At 41.1% G+C, this 15,938-nt stretch overlaps 1 protein-coding gene across 1 annotated transcript in view; it reads left to right on the top strand.

Annotated features, from left to right (window-relative positions):
- Positions 1-906: 906 nt before the first annotated feature.
- Positions 907-15,938, top strand: part of cacna1bb (calcium channel, voltage-dependent, N type, alpha 1B subunit, b) — a gene marked incomplete in the record, with an annotated part of 232,306 nt that continues 217,274 nt past the window's right edge. Inside the window, 5 exon segments of the mRNA XM_042220572.1 lie at positions 907-1,081; positions 2,278-2,605; positions 7,395-7,673; positions 9,762-9,867; positions 14,705-14,844. Coding sequence (XP_042076506.1) covers positions 1,021-1,081; positions 2,278-2,605; positions 7,395-7,673; positions 9,762-9,867; positions 14,705-14,844 — 914 coding nt within the window.

Here is a 15,938-nt window from a genome sequence, read left to right as displayed (position 1 = left end):
TCGCAGCAGATCAGCAGCTTCAGAGATACTGACAAAACCAACAACCATGTCACATTCAAAGTCACCTTTCTTCTACATTCTGATTCTCAGTTTAAACTTCACCAGGCCTTCATGACCATATCTACATGCATGTCACGCCCATTGGATTGCTGCCATGTTGCAAAGCAGCTTGCAGTGTACATGCAACTGAAACAGTTTAAATAATATTTGTGAAAGAGAGTGAGCAGACCCATCAGTTTCACACCTTTTTCTTAAATTCGGTTATAAATGAAACGAGCGTGGAAGAATACACTCATAAACTGTAGCTTTAATAGATTTGTCCTTTGTAAGTAAGTAAATCTGCTTAAATGGATAAATAGTCCTCTTTTCAGCTAACAGTGGTTAGTATTTGTAAATAATTCAAAAGTTCATTTTTAGTAGGGTTTCTTGGCCAGCCTAAATCAACACTATATATCCTTGACTATTTTAATTTAGATCCAGTAGGGGAAACCAAATCATCCCCTTGTTGTATTGCTCTTACACTGGAACGTTAAACTTTATTCTGCACAGTAAAGCTGTCAGATAAATGTAAAACAGAAAAGTAAAGGCTGAAATGCTGTCACTCAAGCAGCAAAGCTGTAAGACCCCCCCGGTGGACCAAGATTGAAAAATGTCCCCATAGGGCCAGCAGGGAGCCCCCCCCCCCCAAAAAAAGCAAAAAACAACATAGGAAGCGAGTGACTGTGCATCTGGAGGCCTTGTAGGTCTCATAAACTGGCTGATGATTGCTCCCTTCCTGATTACCAGGGTGGACAGCGAAAACGGAGTCGATAATTGAATCAGAGAAATTTCTCCCCGAGCATCACAGATGGCTTATCTGATAAGGAGGTTTTTAGCTTGGCAGGGCAGGAAGCAGCCTTTCCGCATTCCAAGGTGGCAGAAAGTTTTCTTTTGGTCTTTGGTGCCCCTTCACATGGTGCCATACAGGGCAGCCTCCTGTCAGCAGACCTGCATGAACTGGTGTTGCTTTACCGAGCAGCGATGAAGAAAGCCGTTCCTCACTACTCCAGATGGGCAGAAAGACGATCCACCGTGGTTTATGGTAAGTAAAACTCTGGATTGCTCACATTCGATGTATTTGTTTGTTTGCCTTCCATATATTTCTTTGCTTTATAACGGCAGTAAATGGTCCGTAAAGGCCTCTAGATTAACTCGAGTGTCAGTAGCTCCTGTTTAGTCTCAGAAATGACAAGAAGATTAACAAATTAACTTTAGTTTATTGTAATTGCATGAATACTATGCATTTAAAAATTATTTATATAGAAGATTGTGTTCAGGTCTGAGATGTGTAGTCATTTCGCTGTTCAAAAGCATGTTATGATGCTGTGTCTCGGCCTTAAAGGACCTTTAATTTAACAGCTCTCTGGAAGTTCTTGGGAATCTTTGCTGTAAAATTGGCTGAGATTATCTTGGGAGATTATGGAAAGTTTGACAAACTTAGTCTACGTTTGTATACAGAGATTAAGATGTCAGATTTTACAGATTTAAACTTGAGCTTGAAGAATTTGAAACGGCACAAAAAAAAGTTATTTTCTTATCATTAAAAAAGGCTCGAGTAGGTGTTACTGAGCCAGGATGCTCAAACAGCTTCAGCTGCTACATAAATCTCATCATTACACATGTAAAGTTAGCATGTTAAATGTTAAAGTTCAGTGAGCTGCTGTCAAGCACGGTGGAGGATTGGTGATGATCTAAGGCTTGGTGTGCAGTCACAGAAGCTGGGCACCTTTCAGAACTGAAACAAAGTTGTAAAGAAGAAAAAACGGTGCGTAATCATTAACATATACACATTTGGTGATATAAATGTGACAGCCCATGACACATACAGCCTCGAAAATTTGCAGTGTATATAATATATTTATAGTGTTTTCAACTTTTTTTTCTTTGATTGTTTAAAACAAGCATTTAATGGCATTTTATTGTATTATGATCATTAAACCAGTTGAATGAACATAACCCTTTAAAGCCGAGTGAATCTTTTTGTGAGTTCTATTAAACTTCTACATAATCAGTGTGCATTTTTTCCCACCCAAAAGCTAAAATAAAACTGCACGATATATTTTGAAGAAATAAATTGAAAAAATGCCTGTATATATTCCTGTATAATGTATATATTTCTTTACAATCTGAGGGTTCTTAATGGCAGCCAATATAGTGAGTCTTAAGCTTTAGAATATTAAACTTATAAACTCATCAGAAATAATAAATATCATCCTGTTTACTTCTGTCATGCTCCAGCGGTTCGCTCAGCCACGTTCGGCTCCTGGAGGATGCTCACGATGGGGGCGGAGTACTTAGACACCTGGGCTCGGTCACCTGACAGGAGAGAATGTCCTGAGAAGCTGGTCAGAGAGGAGGAGGAGGAGGAGGAGGAGGAGCCGGGGCCGGGGCCATCAGATACTGGAGAGCAGGGGGAGTCCTCATGGATATCCGCTGACAAGGACCCAGAACAGAAGTACGAGACTGTTCTGCACCTGGACGGGATGAGCAGACGAGAAATGGGAGATGGTGTCCGGGAGGCCATAAAGAACCATGACAACCTGAAGAGCACCTCCACTAATCAGAGGTGAGACAGTTTGGGTGTGGCTGGTTGGAAATCATACTGTTGGTAGACTAATTCTGTCACCAAATCCTGTGCTCTGGATATTTTCCATTTTTTTTAAATTTTTATTTTAACAGCTTTTCCAGCACACAACTGCACAGACATCTGCTGACTCAATGTTCTAACTACAGCACAAGTGTCTGTAACTCTTATTGCAGTAAATCAGCTAAACCACCAGATGTCTCCTCAGTCATATCTAATGAGTTTGCATCCATGATCAGCATTTCACAGCAACTACTTTAACATGAACCGAATACTTTAGATACAAAAAAGGTAAGAAAAGTCTGAAGTTTTATGACTAATGGTGAAATGTTGTCTCATGTTCATGAATAAATGGCACCATGCAGTTTAGCTTTAAAATGAAGTGTACTCAGGCTGAAAAGGCAACACCTTCCTTTATAAAATCTGCGGCAAAGGTTAAATTTATGAAATAAGATAAGTTTATTTCTCCCCAAAGTTGTGAAATTCCTGTGTTACAGAAGCTAAAACATTAAATGTAGTCTATAAAACCTTAAATAATGTATAAAGGTAAAAAAAAAAAAAAGAAATAAAGAAATTACATAACTAAACAAATACTTAGATGAAGCAAAGGTAATACTAACATTAGAGCTCATTTACATAATGAAGAAAAACAAGAAAAAGATGCCCAGTAAGAAAATGAAAATCATGAAATCCATTAAAAATTCTATTTAAAGCGTTTTATAATACAAGAAACTTGCTTAACAAAGCGTAATATGTATATAAAAAATTAAATAAAGCAACATGAAAATGAATATAAAATGACACACTAAACAAATATGAGATCATACCAGAGTGTAAAGTGAGCAGGTCATGTAGATTTTGTTTGTTTGGCTAATGTGAATTATGTGGACACATGTTTTGTGTTCTAGTGTTGACATAATTTTGGTTTACACCCACTTTTTACGTTATTAGCACGTCTAATCAGCCAATCATGTGGCAGCAGCTCAAGAAGACTTCCTGAAGTTGAAACTGAAATATCAGAATGGGCAACAAAGGGGATTTCAGTGACTGAGCGTGATATGGTTGTTGGACTGAGTGTTTTAGAACCTGCTGATCTGATCTGCTGGGATTTTGCCGCACAACCATAGGATTTACAGAGAATGGTCTAAAAAAAGAGAAAATTTCCAGTGAGCGACAGTTCTCTGGGTTAAAATACAGAACTGCTACGTAGATGTCAGAGGAGAATGATTACACTGCTCCGAGAAGGTGGAAATGCTACAACCAATGTTTGCAGAAAAGCGTCTCCGAATGCATAACATGTGAAACCCTGCAGCAGAGAGACTAAAGAAGCAGAAAACCAGACCAGGTGCACTCCTGGCAGCTAAGAAGTGGAAACTAAAACCACATGGGCTCACCGTGATTGGATGGCAGAAGATTACAACAATGTTGCCTGGTGTGATGAGCTTCAATTTGTCCTGCAATGTTCAGATGATAGAACCAAAATCTGACATGAACAACATAAAAGCATACATCCATCCTGCCTTGTATCAGCAGACTGCCGGTGGTGTAATGCTGTGAGGGATATTTTCTTGGCACACTTTAGGGCTCATTAGTACCAACTGAACATAGCTTAAACACCACATGCTACCTGAAGGACAAACACAAAGAAAACTATAGAGAAACAAGCCGTTAACAATCATCTGTTTGCTTTAAAAAGACACCAGTACAACAATTCTTCTATGAATATTAATAGGAGGTGACTCACATGAAGCTGAAGTAATGACATGCAGTAAAACAGGAAACTGGATTCAGACTACTTCAATATTCAGACTCATTAATACTGTCGTAGAAAATGATGAATGAAAGAAAACATACTTACAGATATAAGTGGCAAAGCAGATTCAGTTTCCAAATCTAATTTGAAAAGCATAACCATCGTCTCCGGTAAGTGGCACACATAAAACGGCAATTAATGTTCATCTCTGCAGACTCCTGCCTGATTTATAGCGGTCTGAATCAAGGTAGCAACCACTTCCTATAACAACTAACTACCAGCAGCTCATTAAAATGATCACGCATGCAGAAAACGAAACGAAACAATACAAAACAATGGTGGAAGCATGAACATCTATAAAGCTCATCACATATGCAAGCCCAGCTAGAAGAATAGGAAACATTACCATGTGAAAAGCAAAAAGAGAGAGTGAGGAGACAACATCACGCGTGTGTCTGTGAGGATGTTTATACTTTAGTTGTGGCTCTTTGTTGTAGTGGTTAACACATCTGCCATGCATGTGAAATATCCCCATGCTCAGCTCTGGCAGGACACACCCAGCTTCAAAGGCGCATGAGCTAGCGTCTCGGTCCAAGCCCCGGAAAAATGGGAAAGCTGCATCAGGAAGGGGATCAAATCTGGCAACCCCCTAAAAATAATAAAGCACTTTAAAGCTTGTAGTTAAGTTTTAACTGACATCCAATGCCCCCACATTCTGTACACACATGCTGTGTGTAAATAATAAAGAAACAAAATTCTGAGCATGCGGTCAGGTTGAAAAAAGGCCCATCAAACATTTATGTAACTTAATGAAAGACGTTTGAGAGCGCATACCTCTGCCAAGGCCAGTGATTTATCTTGCAAGTGAATTAAAAACTCCTGAATGGAAACTCAGATCTGTATCCAACAGGCACATCCACAAAAACCTAAGCACCACATAGCTGAAGCACAGTTACTATGCTCCACCAATCTCTGAACTTAAACATTAACAGTCCTGTGAGTCTCTCTGCTCCATCTTAAAAGGTACTTTTTGTAATTACCCACTCTGCGGAATTTAATTCAAACCTTCAACAGCAGGGGGCAGCACTTTACCAGTTTGTATATTGAGATTTTTTCACTTTCCGTTCTTTTAACTTTATATATTTCTTTTTGGCCCTATCCCCGTTTTCTTAGGGGACTTCAAATTTTTAAATAAGAATGTTTTTACGGACTTATGTGGTTAAATAGAGTCACATATTGCTGTATAAAGGGGTCTTGCATAAAAGTCCAGTCTTAGTTTAATTTTAGTCGATAACTCTCCTGCTGGGGTCACCCGAGGGAAAACGGTCGCTGGAGATGGGGACCAGGTGTACGATCACTCACAGTTAGTTGCTGTCTTCAAAACAAATGTTAAACATCTGAGAGTGATTGCAATTGTTTGGAGACAGGTTTCCTCCCGTCAGGCGACACATGCAATCAAAATAATCTGATTAATTAATAATCTGATAGGCAACTACAGATTTTTAAAAATCTATTTATTTATTTTTACTGCTGTCGAATGACCGAGCCATTCGACAGCAGTACATTGATGTTTTGGATTCAAAGCTATTCTTTTGGTAGCTAAACAAATTTACAGTAAGTACCTTTGAAAATCAAATATAAGTCATAGTAAAAAATAAAGAAATAATTCAATATAAGCAAATAAGATGAAAGTACTTTAGATCAGGTTTAATGTGCTAGTTTAATTAATTTAGTTCATCAAGTGCAGACAGAAAAGGTTTCATAAAAATTGGATTTACAGATTTTACACAACGTTGCTGACAGACAAACAGGAACAAAAGCATAAAGAAAACAATTTAAAAAAAACAAACAAACAGGAAACTATCATATGCACAAATACACACTGTGTGGAGTAAAAATGTGCTTAAAAATAAAAGATGTCAGTTAGGTACAATAATGTTGCAAAGTTTCTGAAACGTTGAGTCTCCTGTGTTTCTGCAATAATTAAATAACTGATGGATTGAATGAATGAAAGAATGAACAAACTGTTTCTTTGGTCTTTTGTTTAACTGGATTATCTTTGTCTTCTTTTAGGAGATCTGATGTTGTTTTTGGATCTGAACTTCTAAAATGTTCACATCATTTTCAGCACCTCTGTAGATTCCGTTCATCTTAATTTAACATATATTCATCTTCTAGTGAATTCCTTTTTATTTATTTTTTGTTAGCTCTAACATGGTTACTCTAACCACGGTCTAAATGTGGATACTTGCGCAACCTGTTTTGCAGTGTGAGATGTTAAAGGTGGATCTTAGCCTCGTCTTTCATAAGCATTAATCTTCTCTCATTGGTGCCAAAAGGGAAATGTTCGAGCCTCAGGGCTTTTCTGAACTTCATTATAACCTGCCAGCAGACGGTGAGCGCGTCTGTGCGCTCCAGTCACTGATAGGCTCGTTCTGGTCACGTGCGCTCTTCCTTATTCCACCGAGGACTTGGTATAAAACCTACAGCCCCTCATGCAGGGAGCGACCAAACAGAAATCAGAGGACTAATACTCCTGCTGGATTTGCTTGTTTTATTGTTGCTGTCGGTTGGGGAAAAAGCCGCAAAAAAGGATTTTCTTTTTCCTCATGGTATTTTTTTTTTTGAGCGCCTGACATTTCAACTGGTGTTTGGAGACGATGCTGACAGGATTTGGGACTGAGGCAGGATGTTCTCATCTTATTTCAGCCTGATTTTTCTCCACTTTGAGCTGTAATGGATGCAACAGCCTTAACTGAGTGATTTACATCGGAAGTGCTTTGCGGCTCAAAAACTTTAACGTTTTAAATTTCGCTGAAGATGAATGAATGGAAAGGATCAAGAGAGCGTGGTTTTCAGTGAGGCCACCTTTTATCTGTTATTTCCCAAACGCGGCGCTTTCTCCTCACACTAACGCTGAGCAGTGGTTTGTATGAAGCGTGTTTGTTGTGATGCTTCTCCCCTCCATTTCCACTGACACCACTTTGGATTTCCCCTTTTGGATCTGTGCGTTTCCAGAATGGCTCGCTTCGCAGAAGATCTACCCACCCGCTATGGAGGAAGCGCAGGCGGCGGAGGGAGAGGTGGACCGGGCGCTGGGAGAGGAGGCGCCCGGGGTGGTGGCGCTCCGGGTGGGCAGAGGATGTACAAGCAGTCGATGGCCCAGAGAGCCCGGACGATGGCCATCTACAACCCGAACCCTGTCAAACAAAACTGCTTCACCGTCAACCGCTCCCTCTTCATCTTCCGCGAGGACAACCTCATCAGGAAGTATGCAAAGCGAATAACAGAGTGGCCATATCCTTCCTGACGCACAGAGCAGGTGCATCTGTAGCCTAGAGGCACAGTGGTTGAAAAGCAGAGCCACACAACCGCCTGCAGGCCTGTTTGCCAAGCTATTAAGTTTAGATGTGGATTATCTTCTCTAGTGTTGAATGTGCAGCTATTTACGCCCGTGGAGTAGCCGCTAACACACTGTCCCCTCTTTATCCCCCTCCGCGCAACGCTGGCTACACCTGTCGCCCCGCTTCTTATCTCCCTTCAACATGACACAAAGCTGTTCTCTGAACAGCAGCGGGCTGTGAAAAGACTTCACATCCGCCTATTGTGCTGCCTCTTTTATTACCCCCACCTTCCCGGCGCCCACATATATACCGAGAAGTTCTTTTATCAGTATGTCAGCTGTAAACTGCTCGCTGGGCACTGACAGCAGTGGTTAATCACGATCAAACATCTCTATTGATCCGCACAGCTACGAGTCAATGAAGAGATGCGTGCGTAAAAGGGGCGATGTGGCTTGTGCTTAACCGCCCTATCCCCGTGCTCTCCTACACTGTGTTGTGTTTGGGGGGGGGGGCAGTTTACTTTAAGTAGAAAACAGAGAGCGCTCGTCCAGGATAGCAGCACGCCTCGTTGTCTTAGTCGGGAGCCCTCTCCGTGGTGCTGAACTCGCCCACGCTCCCCACTCCACACCGTTTATTCCACACTGCAAAAAAAAAAGAAAGAAAGGAAAAAAAAGAAAAGAAAAAAAGTCCTCTTCGAGGAGTCGTGGTCACTTTTATAATCGCAGTTTGCTCTCTTAAAATTAGCGAAAGACTTGATCATCAGCAGCGTGTTTCTGAGTCTTTCATTCATTTATATATATAAAAAAAAATCAATAAAAAAAAATCTCAGGAAATAGTCTCATCTCCCCCGATTTTAAGACGCAGTTTCACTCCCCTCCTAAAGTAGGTTTGTAGCTGTGTTTTAATGATGTTAAACGTTAAAAACGTTTTAGAGAGTTACAGATGTAATAATAATAATAATAATAATAATAATGATAATAATAATAATGATAATCTCATTTTCACATTTTTTCATATATATAATGCAACATTAACCTTTAAAATGTAAAAAAAAAAAAAGCTAAACTGATATCTGCATGTAAACAACAGGCACGACTTTTGCTGCTGAGGGTTTAAATTCTATTTTCTGATCACATTCAGGCTTTATTTGTGTGAAGGGGGGAAAAAAGTACACCTGGGGAACAAAAAAAAAATCAGCCATCATCTGACGAAGATTCAGGTTTTAACTTGGTGGCTTGTTACTCCTGGTTGTCCCAGAAACAGCCAAAAAAATTTTTTTTTATATTTTAATGTCTCTTAAAGACTCCACTGTAGGTTATAAGCTCAGAGAGAGGTTATATATTTCTGTGTTGAAATTGTTTAGACTGGGAAGCCACAGGGCTTGTGTGATGAACATGACCAGACAGCTGGATCTGCTCTGTGGGCGACAATGAGGACAACATTAGCTCTAATCAAATAACAGCATTTATCAGTTTGTCCGTGCCCTCTATGGGCTGATATGAACCGGAACCTCTGATATTCCATATGGACAAGATAATAAAATAATCACCGCGTTCACGCTCATTCCTGAAATATTCAGGATATGTAAAGCAGCTCAGTATTTTTATCCATATCTTTGCTGTTACGATTATCAGCTTCCAATTCCCTTGTGATTCATGGACCCTCAATAGGCACTGACCCTCAGGGCAGTAACCGAGTGAAAATGAATGACAGAATGAAGTGGTCAACCATCTGGAAGGATCATGAGCACATGTATAGGATGCTTTCTTTCCACAAAAGGCCTTCAACCAGAGCTTGATGGAAAATTTATGCTTAGTTGGACAGAATGCATCTAAATTCAAGTTTAGCACAGGGGCATGCAGGATCATTCCTGTGCAACCGCCATGAATCTGCTTCCTTATTCCATTAGAATAGATGAGTTACAAAAATGTGATGTTTATTCATCAGTATAAAGTAGTTTATCAGTGCTAAGAAGGTTTGCAGACATACTGAAATGAAATACATGTGACATCATTTATAACTGCTCCTTAACTCTGCACACTCCATTTGAGTACATGATCTTGGCCACAATTATCGCCAACTGCATCGTCTTGGCCCTGGAGCAGCATCTACCTGCCGGTGACAAGACGCCCATGTCAGAGCGCCTGGTAAGTCCATCTCTTTAAGGTCGCATCCCTCACACGTTGATTTTCTGTCCCTTCCCCGGAGGTGCCAGATTTACAAAAATATTGGGCAACACTTTATTTTAAGTGCACACATTTACTAATTGCTAATTATTCGACACTTATTAATCTCCAGTTTACTGCTTATTGGTTTTACGTATTTATGCATGCTCAGTATGGGCCTTTCGTGGCACTACTACAATCCTTATTAACAAATATAAGTCCATTCTTGTGGTAAACATCAAAAGTGATTCCTTCACTTGTATTTGACACTTTAATAACCTCCTTCACACTTTCGAAATTCACCATGGCACACTACTACTGCAGTTAGCAGCTCCTCTTCTTATTGAGAGGCACAGTTTCCAGTCAGATTCAGTGAAAGAACAAATTCACTAAAAGTGGCAATATGTTAAATTGAGGAAAGTAACACCCACAGTGAGATAGTTCTGCAATCATGTGGAAAAAAAGAGAAATTAAATCACGAGTGAGAAACTCAGCAGTTCCCTGTAGCCTTAGGAGGAGCAGTGCAGGTTTGTGGAAACTGAGCTGTATCAGAAAACAGCGATAACCAATGTTTTCAAAATGCAACAGTTAGTCCTTGTTGAAAGACAGAGCAAGAGGGATTGGATTAGAAACAAATACATCAGGGGGACAGCTCGGGCTGAGCAGTTTGGAGAAGGAAGAGGGGCAAGGCTAAGATGGTTTGGATGTGCAGATGAGGGAGAGTGGAAATCAGAGGGTGTTGAAGATGGAGCTGCCAGGCAAGAGGAAAAGAAAAAGACCACAGACGAGGGTCACATATGTAGTGAAGGAGGACATGCGGAGGACAGAGGAGGCAAACGGCCTGCTGTGATGAACCCTAAAGTGAGCATCCCAGAAGGAAAGGCAGAAAAATGCTGAAATAATATATCCTACTGAACATCAAAAATGGTTATCAGGTGGTTATTGATTAAAACAAAGCTCTTCATTATGGTCTAATAAATGATCCTGCACAATAAGCTATCAATAAGAGTAAGCAACTAGTTAATTAGCATCTTTCCAAATATTGATCTGCACTTGCTTAATTACTTTTGTTTATTTGGTGTGTTTAGCTGTGACTGGTTGTTTTTCCACCCTTCTTCTTCTTCTTCCTCATCCTATCACAACTCCTGCTGCCATTCTCACATATGCAATTTAAACCAGCATTTGAACTCTGACGGTCACGTCGCACTGCTGACCAGTCAAAAGAGACACGAGAAACAAAAGAGACTGCTGCACAGCGAGGTCAAGTGCGATATATGCCGGGGACAGAAATTGTGCATGCAAAGCTGCATGTTCCAGCACTTTGTTCCTCTTGAGTTTGAGGGTGCTGTGGCCGAAGGGGAATTTAGCCTTAAAAATAGCAAGGCAAACAGCGCTACGAAAAGCAACAGCTTGATGTGGAAAAAGTCAAAGAATTCCTCACATATTCATCCACCTTGCTGCTGTTGATGGTCGTGATGCTAATTCAGCAGCGAAGACGCGCACGAGGAAGTGATTAGAGTGGTTACACAAAGAAGGAAAACAAGCATCCTCTCGCTGCCTCCTCCACCTCGAGGATGTAATGCAACAAGATGCCTTTTAATTAGAACAAGGGATCAGGTTTTTCTTTTGTTGTTGTTTATGAAGCTCTGTCAATAGACCAGCAGGCATGCTGTAAGTGGAAGTGATGATAGAAGCTATTCAGTGAGAGTACATCACATCCATTGCAGGGCTTTAATGCCATGATCCGCGGAGGATTCTTTAGCTGTTTTCAGAAGGCTTTTCTTTATGATTCCCAAAATTCCTCCTGCTATGTATGTAAAGATTTCAATTTCTTTATGTATGATTATTGTCCTTTTATAGGGCACTGGAATTATTATAATTAATAGCCTAGAAGCCACTAATTTGTTCCTCAATTATAAAAAAACCCAACCCATTCTTGTTCCACCACCTCAGTAACTCTCATCCAACATATCTATATCATGTGCTCCCTGTACTCACTCAGGGGGTATAGAAAAGGTCACCCTTCTTATAGTGCACGGGCCTGTCACACTGCTTTTATGTGATTATTTACGTTGGAGGCTGGGTGAGGCTGGGGGTTGGGGGCACTGTCTGTCAGCTTGTAGCATGCTGGGAGCAAGAGAGAGAGATACAAAAAATGGAGGGGGGAGAGAAGGCAAAGTGTAGGCGTGAGATATCCTCTGCTCGTGCCCTGTGCGTCGCTTCAGGCTCTCTGAGATATTAATGGGGAGGCAAAGGCAAAGAGTGTCCTGCCACACAGGCCAGAGCTAGCTCCTTTACTTGCAGCACATCCTAGGGTTAGCTCAACCACGTAGTGCAAATTATTCCACTGTGACCCAGAGCTGCTTGTTTGACATGGTTCGAGTGTAGTGCAGTGCTCACATAAACTGCCCAGTCATACGTGTTGCCATGTGAGTGCAAACATTTGGCCCGTGTCGGAGCACGTTCTCATCCCAGGCGTCCCTTACAGCCATTGTGCAGCAGCAGCGTTAGATGCCAGGAGATAATCGCCGTCTCCTAAAGTTCAGTGCTCAGTGTGTGTCCTGTTTGGGAACTTTGTGCTTCCCAGTTTGATTTGCTTTGTTTTCACTGATTCGTTGTTGCTGATTCGTTTCCTTTTCCTTCACTTTGTACTTACACTTATTTTGTGAAAGTAGAAGGCTAAACTGCGTGGTGAGGTTTAGGAAAAAGTCATAGTGTTGTGACTTATACAGCCTGCTTTCATCTTAAGAGGGCCGGACCAGTGAAACGGCCCTTTCTGTTCATCTAAAGGAGTTTAACAGTTCACGGTGTCGTAGCATTTAATCCCTGAGATATCTTATGAGAAAAAGGAAGTCCAATGTCAACATTACCTCTTTTCACATGACATTGACATGCTGCCGTATGAAAGAAAGAAATCTTTCAGCATTTCTAGCAAGCTGGTCTTATGTTCGACACCCCTAGTTTAGGTTAATAATACACAGCATTAATGAAGCATGCTGAAAAATGAAGTGCATTTACGTGTGACATTAAGCTGCTATTTACAAACATGTATAATTGACCAGCTGGATGTGAAACCAGTGTGACTATGGTTATAACCCAGCACGTCATGACCTCGTGTCTGAGAGATTCCAGCAGCTGTGACAGAATGGCAGCATTTGACACCCAGGAAATAAGAATGGGCTGTCACGCCACAGGGCCTCTTAAATGCCTTTCCATGTGCTCCAATGTGTTCTGACCACTGGCCCTATTTGTTGGTCCAACTGACTTTTTGGCCCTGCTATCTCCAATTATTGTAATTGCTCCTGCCTACCAGTGCGATGCTTCATTTTTGTGTTCCTGTTGTTGCTCTAAGCACCAGTTTGACTGTCCAAATGCTCCAGTTTTTGGCACTTCTAGCTGACACCTTAAAAACCTGGTTGGTTGCTTATATTTTCCCATGACACATGAGCAGGGCATTTGAACAGTCCAACCTCTTTTCTGGTTGGGTCAAGTTCTTCCCTGGAAGTTTCTAATGCTATGCTTGTGCCCAACTAACCTTCAACGACTGTCTATAAAAGACTCACGTAACTTAAAAGTCTTTAATCTGAGGTCTTATACCTGAATTTTTTCTCATGGTTAGCAGGGGGCAGCTCTGTAGATATCTATGGAAAAATGGCTCAGCTGCTCATTTCATGATCCATGATCTCAGTAAACACCTTTCTGATGTGGTTGTTGCTTCAATAGCTGGTTGTAAGACTTAGTTAACATATCAGGATGTTTCTTTTTGTAAATGTTCATCACAATAAGAGTAGAGACAAAGAACAAGGCTGTGCTTTCTAGCAGCTTCATAAGTCACAAGTAAAAACTGTATGAGAGTTTCTCAGCGAGATCCATCCATCTCTTATGTCTGGCTCCAAATCACCATGCAAACCATTCAATGACATTATAGTGGCTACATCCATCTTTTATATACAGTCTGTGGTTAGGATCCTAAGAAGGTGCCTTTCATTTGCCTTGTATTTTACACAATAAGGGCAAATAAAGCACTCAGACTCCTTTCAGTTGGATCTGATTCTTTATTAGGAACCTCAAATGCTACACGAGTACTTTAAGTGACCTTCTGGTCAGTCCCCACCTCACCTTTTCCTCTTTCTGCCCATCTACCAACATAATCGCAGCAAGATTTCCCTTCCCTATTTTTCTCTTATGTCATACAAGAAATGGCCAAGTGCCTTTGTTGTTGCTGCCCTATCAGGCTAAGTACCTCAAATGCCTCTCTGGTCAGCCTAAGTGGCCATTTCTTAGTGCCAGATACTCTACCTGACCTCTAGTTTTGGTTTTGTTACCTCACTGGTGAGACAGAAAGGCCCTCTATTCCATTTAAAGTGCCCTGTTGCATGGCCTCAGCAGAGGTTGCCCTTTTTTTGGAGTCACGCAGCACTGATGATATTTAATGTGACATTTTAACAGAACACACAGCTTGTTTAATTTTTTGTTTGCACATGTAGTTGTCTGCATTCACTTGAAGCTACATTTTTTTGTTTGAATGCATTAAATGTGCACGCCTGGGGCGCCATTAATTTACAATACCCCCATACGATCATCCTGCGTTTGTGGATATTTGTTTTCCCAGTATTTACTGTCTTTTCATCCAAAAGAGAGCTTCAATTCCTGCATTTCTGCTCATGCCGGCATAAAAAGTGAAAGAAGTTTTTTCCCTGTCTTTTATTCACCCCCTGCTCTTTGACTTAATGCTTCAGTAAACACTCTCCTACCTCCAACAAAAAGATATTCTTCTGCTGGTCTCATCCCCTCTCTGATTCTCTCTGTCTTTCTGCAGGACGACACAGAGCCCTACTTTATTGGAATATTCTGTTTTGAGGCCGCCATTAAGATCATCGCCCTGGGCTTCGCATTTCACAAAGGCTCCTACCTCCGCAATGGCTGGAATGTAATGGACTTCGTGGTCGTCCTCACGGGGTGAGTCCCTCGCCCGCTGGGTGTCAGCTGCAGATGGAAACATTGCAGTAAGAGTGGTTTCTTTTGTGCATATCTGTGAGCACCCTGAGAGGGAGTGTAGTGGAATCACCTCCTTCCAGTTAGATCATGTGCCCACAAGCATGTCTGTTATTCAACGAGTAACCCGAGCCTGTGAAAGAAGTGAAAGGAGTGCGATGTGAGCATTTGCTGGTTTTAGCCTTTGTCCTTGAGTTCAACACTGTTCCTGGGCAACACCATACAGACGCCATGTCCTCGCAGAGCGGCTTCCATCTTTGTTTCTAACAATTTGAGGTTGCCTTCTTTTGATGCGGGGCTGACATACCACCTTAGGCTGTACAATATTCAATATTCTGCATGTTTCACATTTTATATAAGTTTCAGATGTAATTGCATGTCTGCACTGGAAGTTGTTAGCTAAGTGGGGCGCAGTGAGCTCTGTGACACATGCTTTCATTGTTGAAAGCTTTTCTTCCTCTTTTGAGCAGCTCTTGGTGGCTTCTCGGCAGGGAAGCCATTGAGGCTCTAGGCCTTTGCAGGGATGTAATAGCCTGTGTTTCTTATCATCAGAGGGGAGCCATGAAGAGTCAGTGACAGGGAACACGGTCAAGCCAATAGTACTGAGTAGTTACTGCTAGGATTTCAAAGCTTAGGGCAGTACAGTACTCCCTTTTGATGATGTAAGAAGTCCTTACAGTGTAATACAGGAAGAGGGTGTAAGGATATTAATACGTTTCTAAGTTGGTGTTGTTTTTACTGTGGTCAGATACAAGAGTTTAGTCTTCAGGTTTACATGTCACAGTCATTACCTCTATTTCTTCAAAAGACATGAATCATAAAGTCCTTCTGAGCTGCTTACACATGGAAACCACCTTTAATATGTCAAAGCTAGTCTTTAAGGGTGAAATGTTGTCTTTATGGGACAAAGAGTCTGTCTTATACAGTATATATAAAGTAAAATATACAGTATTTATGTGTTTTTGGGTTTTTTTGTGAGTGTTTCTTGGGGCGGGGGCATTGTTATAATAAGGCAGATTAGTGTGATCAGTGTTGGGCAAGTTACTTTGAAAAAGTAA

This window comes from Haplochromis burtoni, unplaced genomic scaffold, assembly GCF_018398535.1.
Source record: "Haplochromis burtoni strain Fernald_Lab_line unplaced genomic scaffold, NCSU_Asbu1 Contig_51, whole genome shotgun sequence".
In the NCBI taxonomy this organism is placed as follows: Eukaryota; Metazoa; Chordata; class Actinopteri; order Cichliformes; family Cichlidae; genus Haplochromis; species Haplochromis burtoni.
This window is presented reverse-complemented; position numbering and strand designations above follow the sequence as displayed.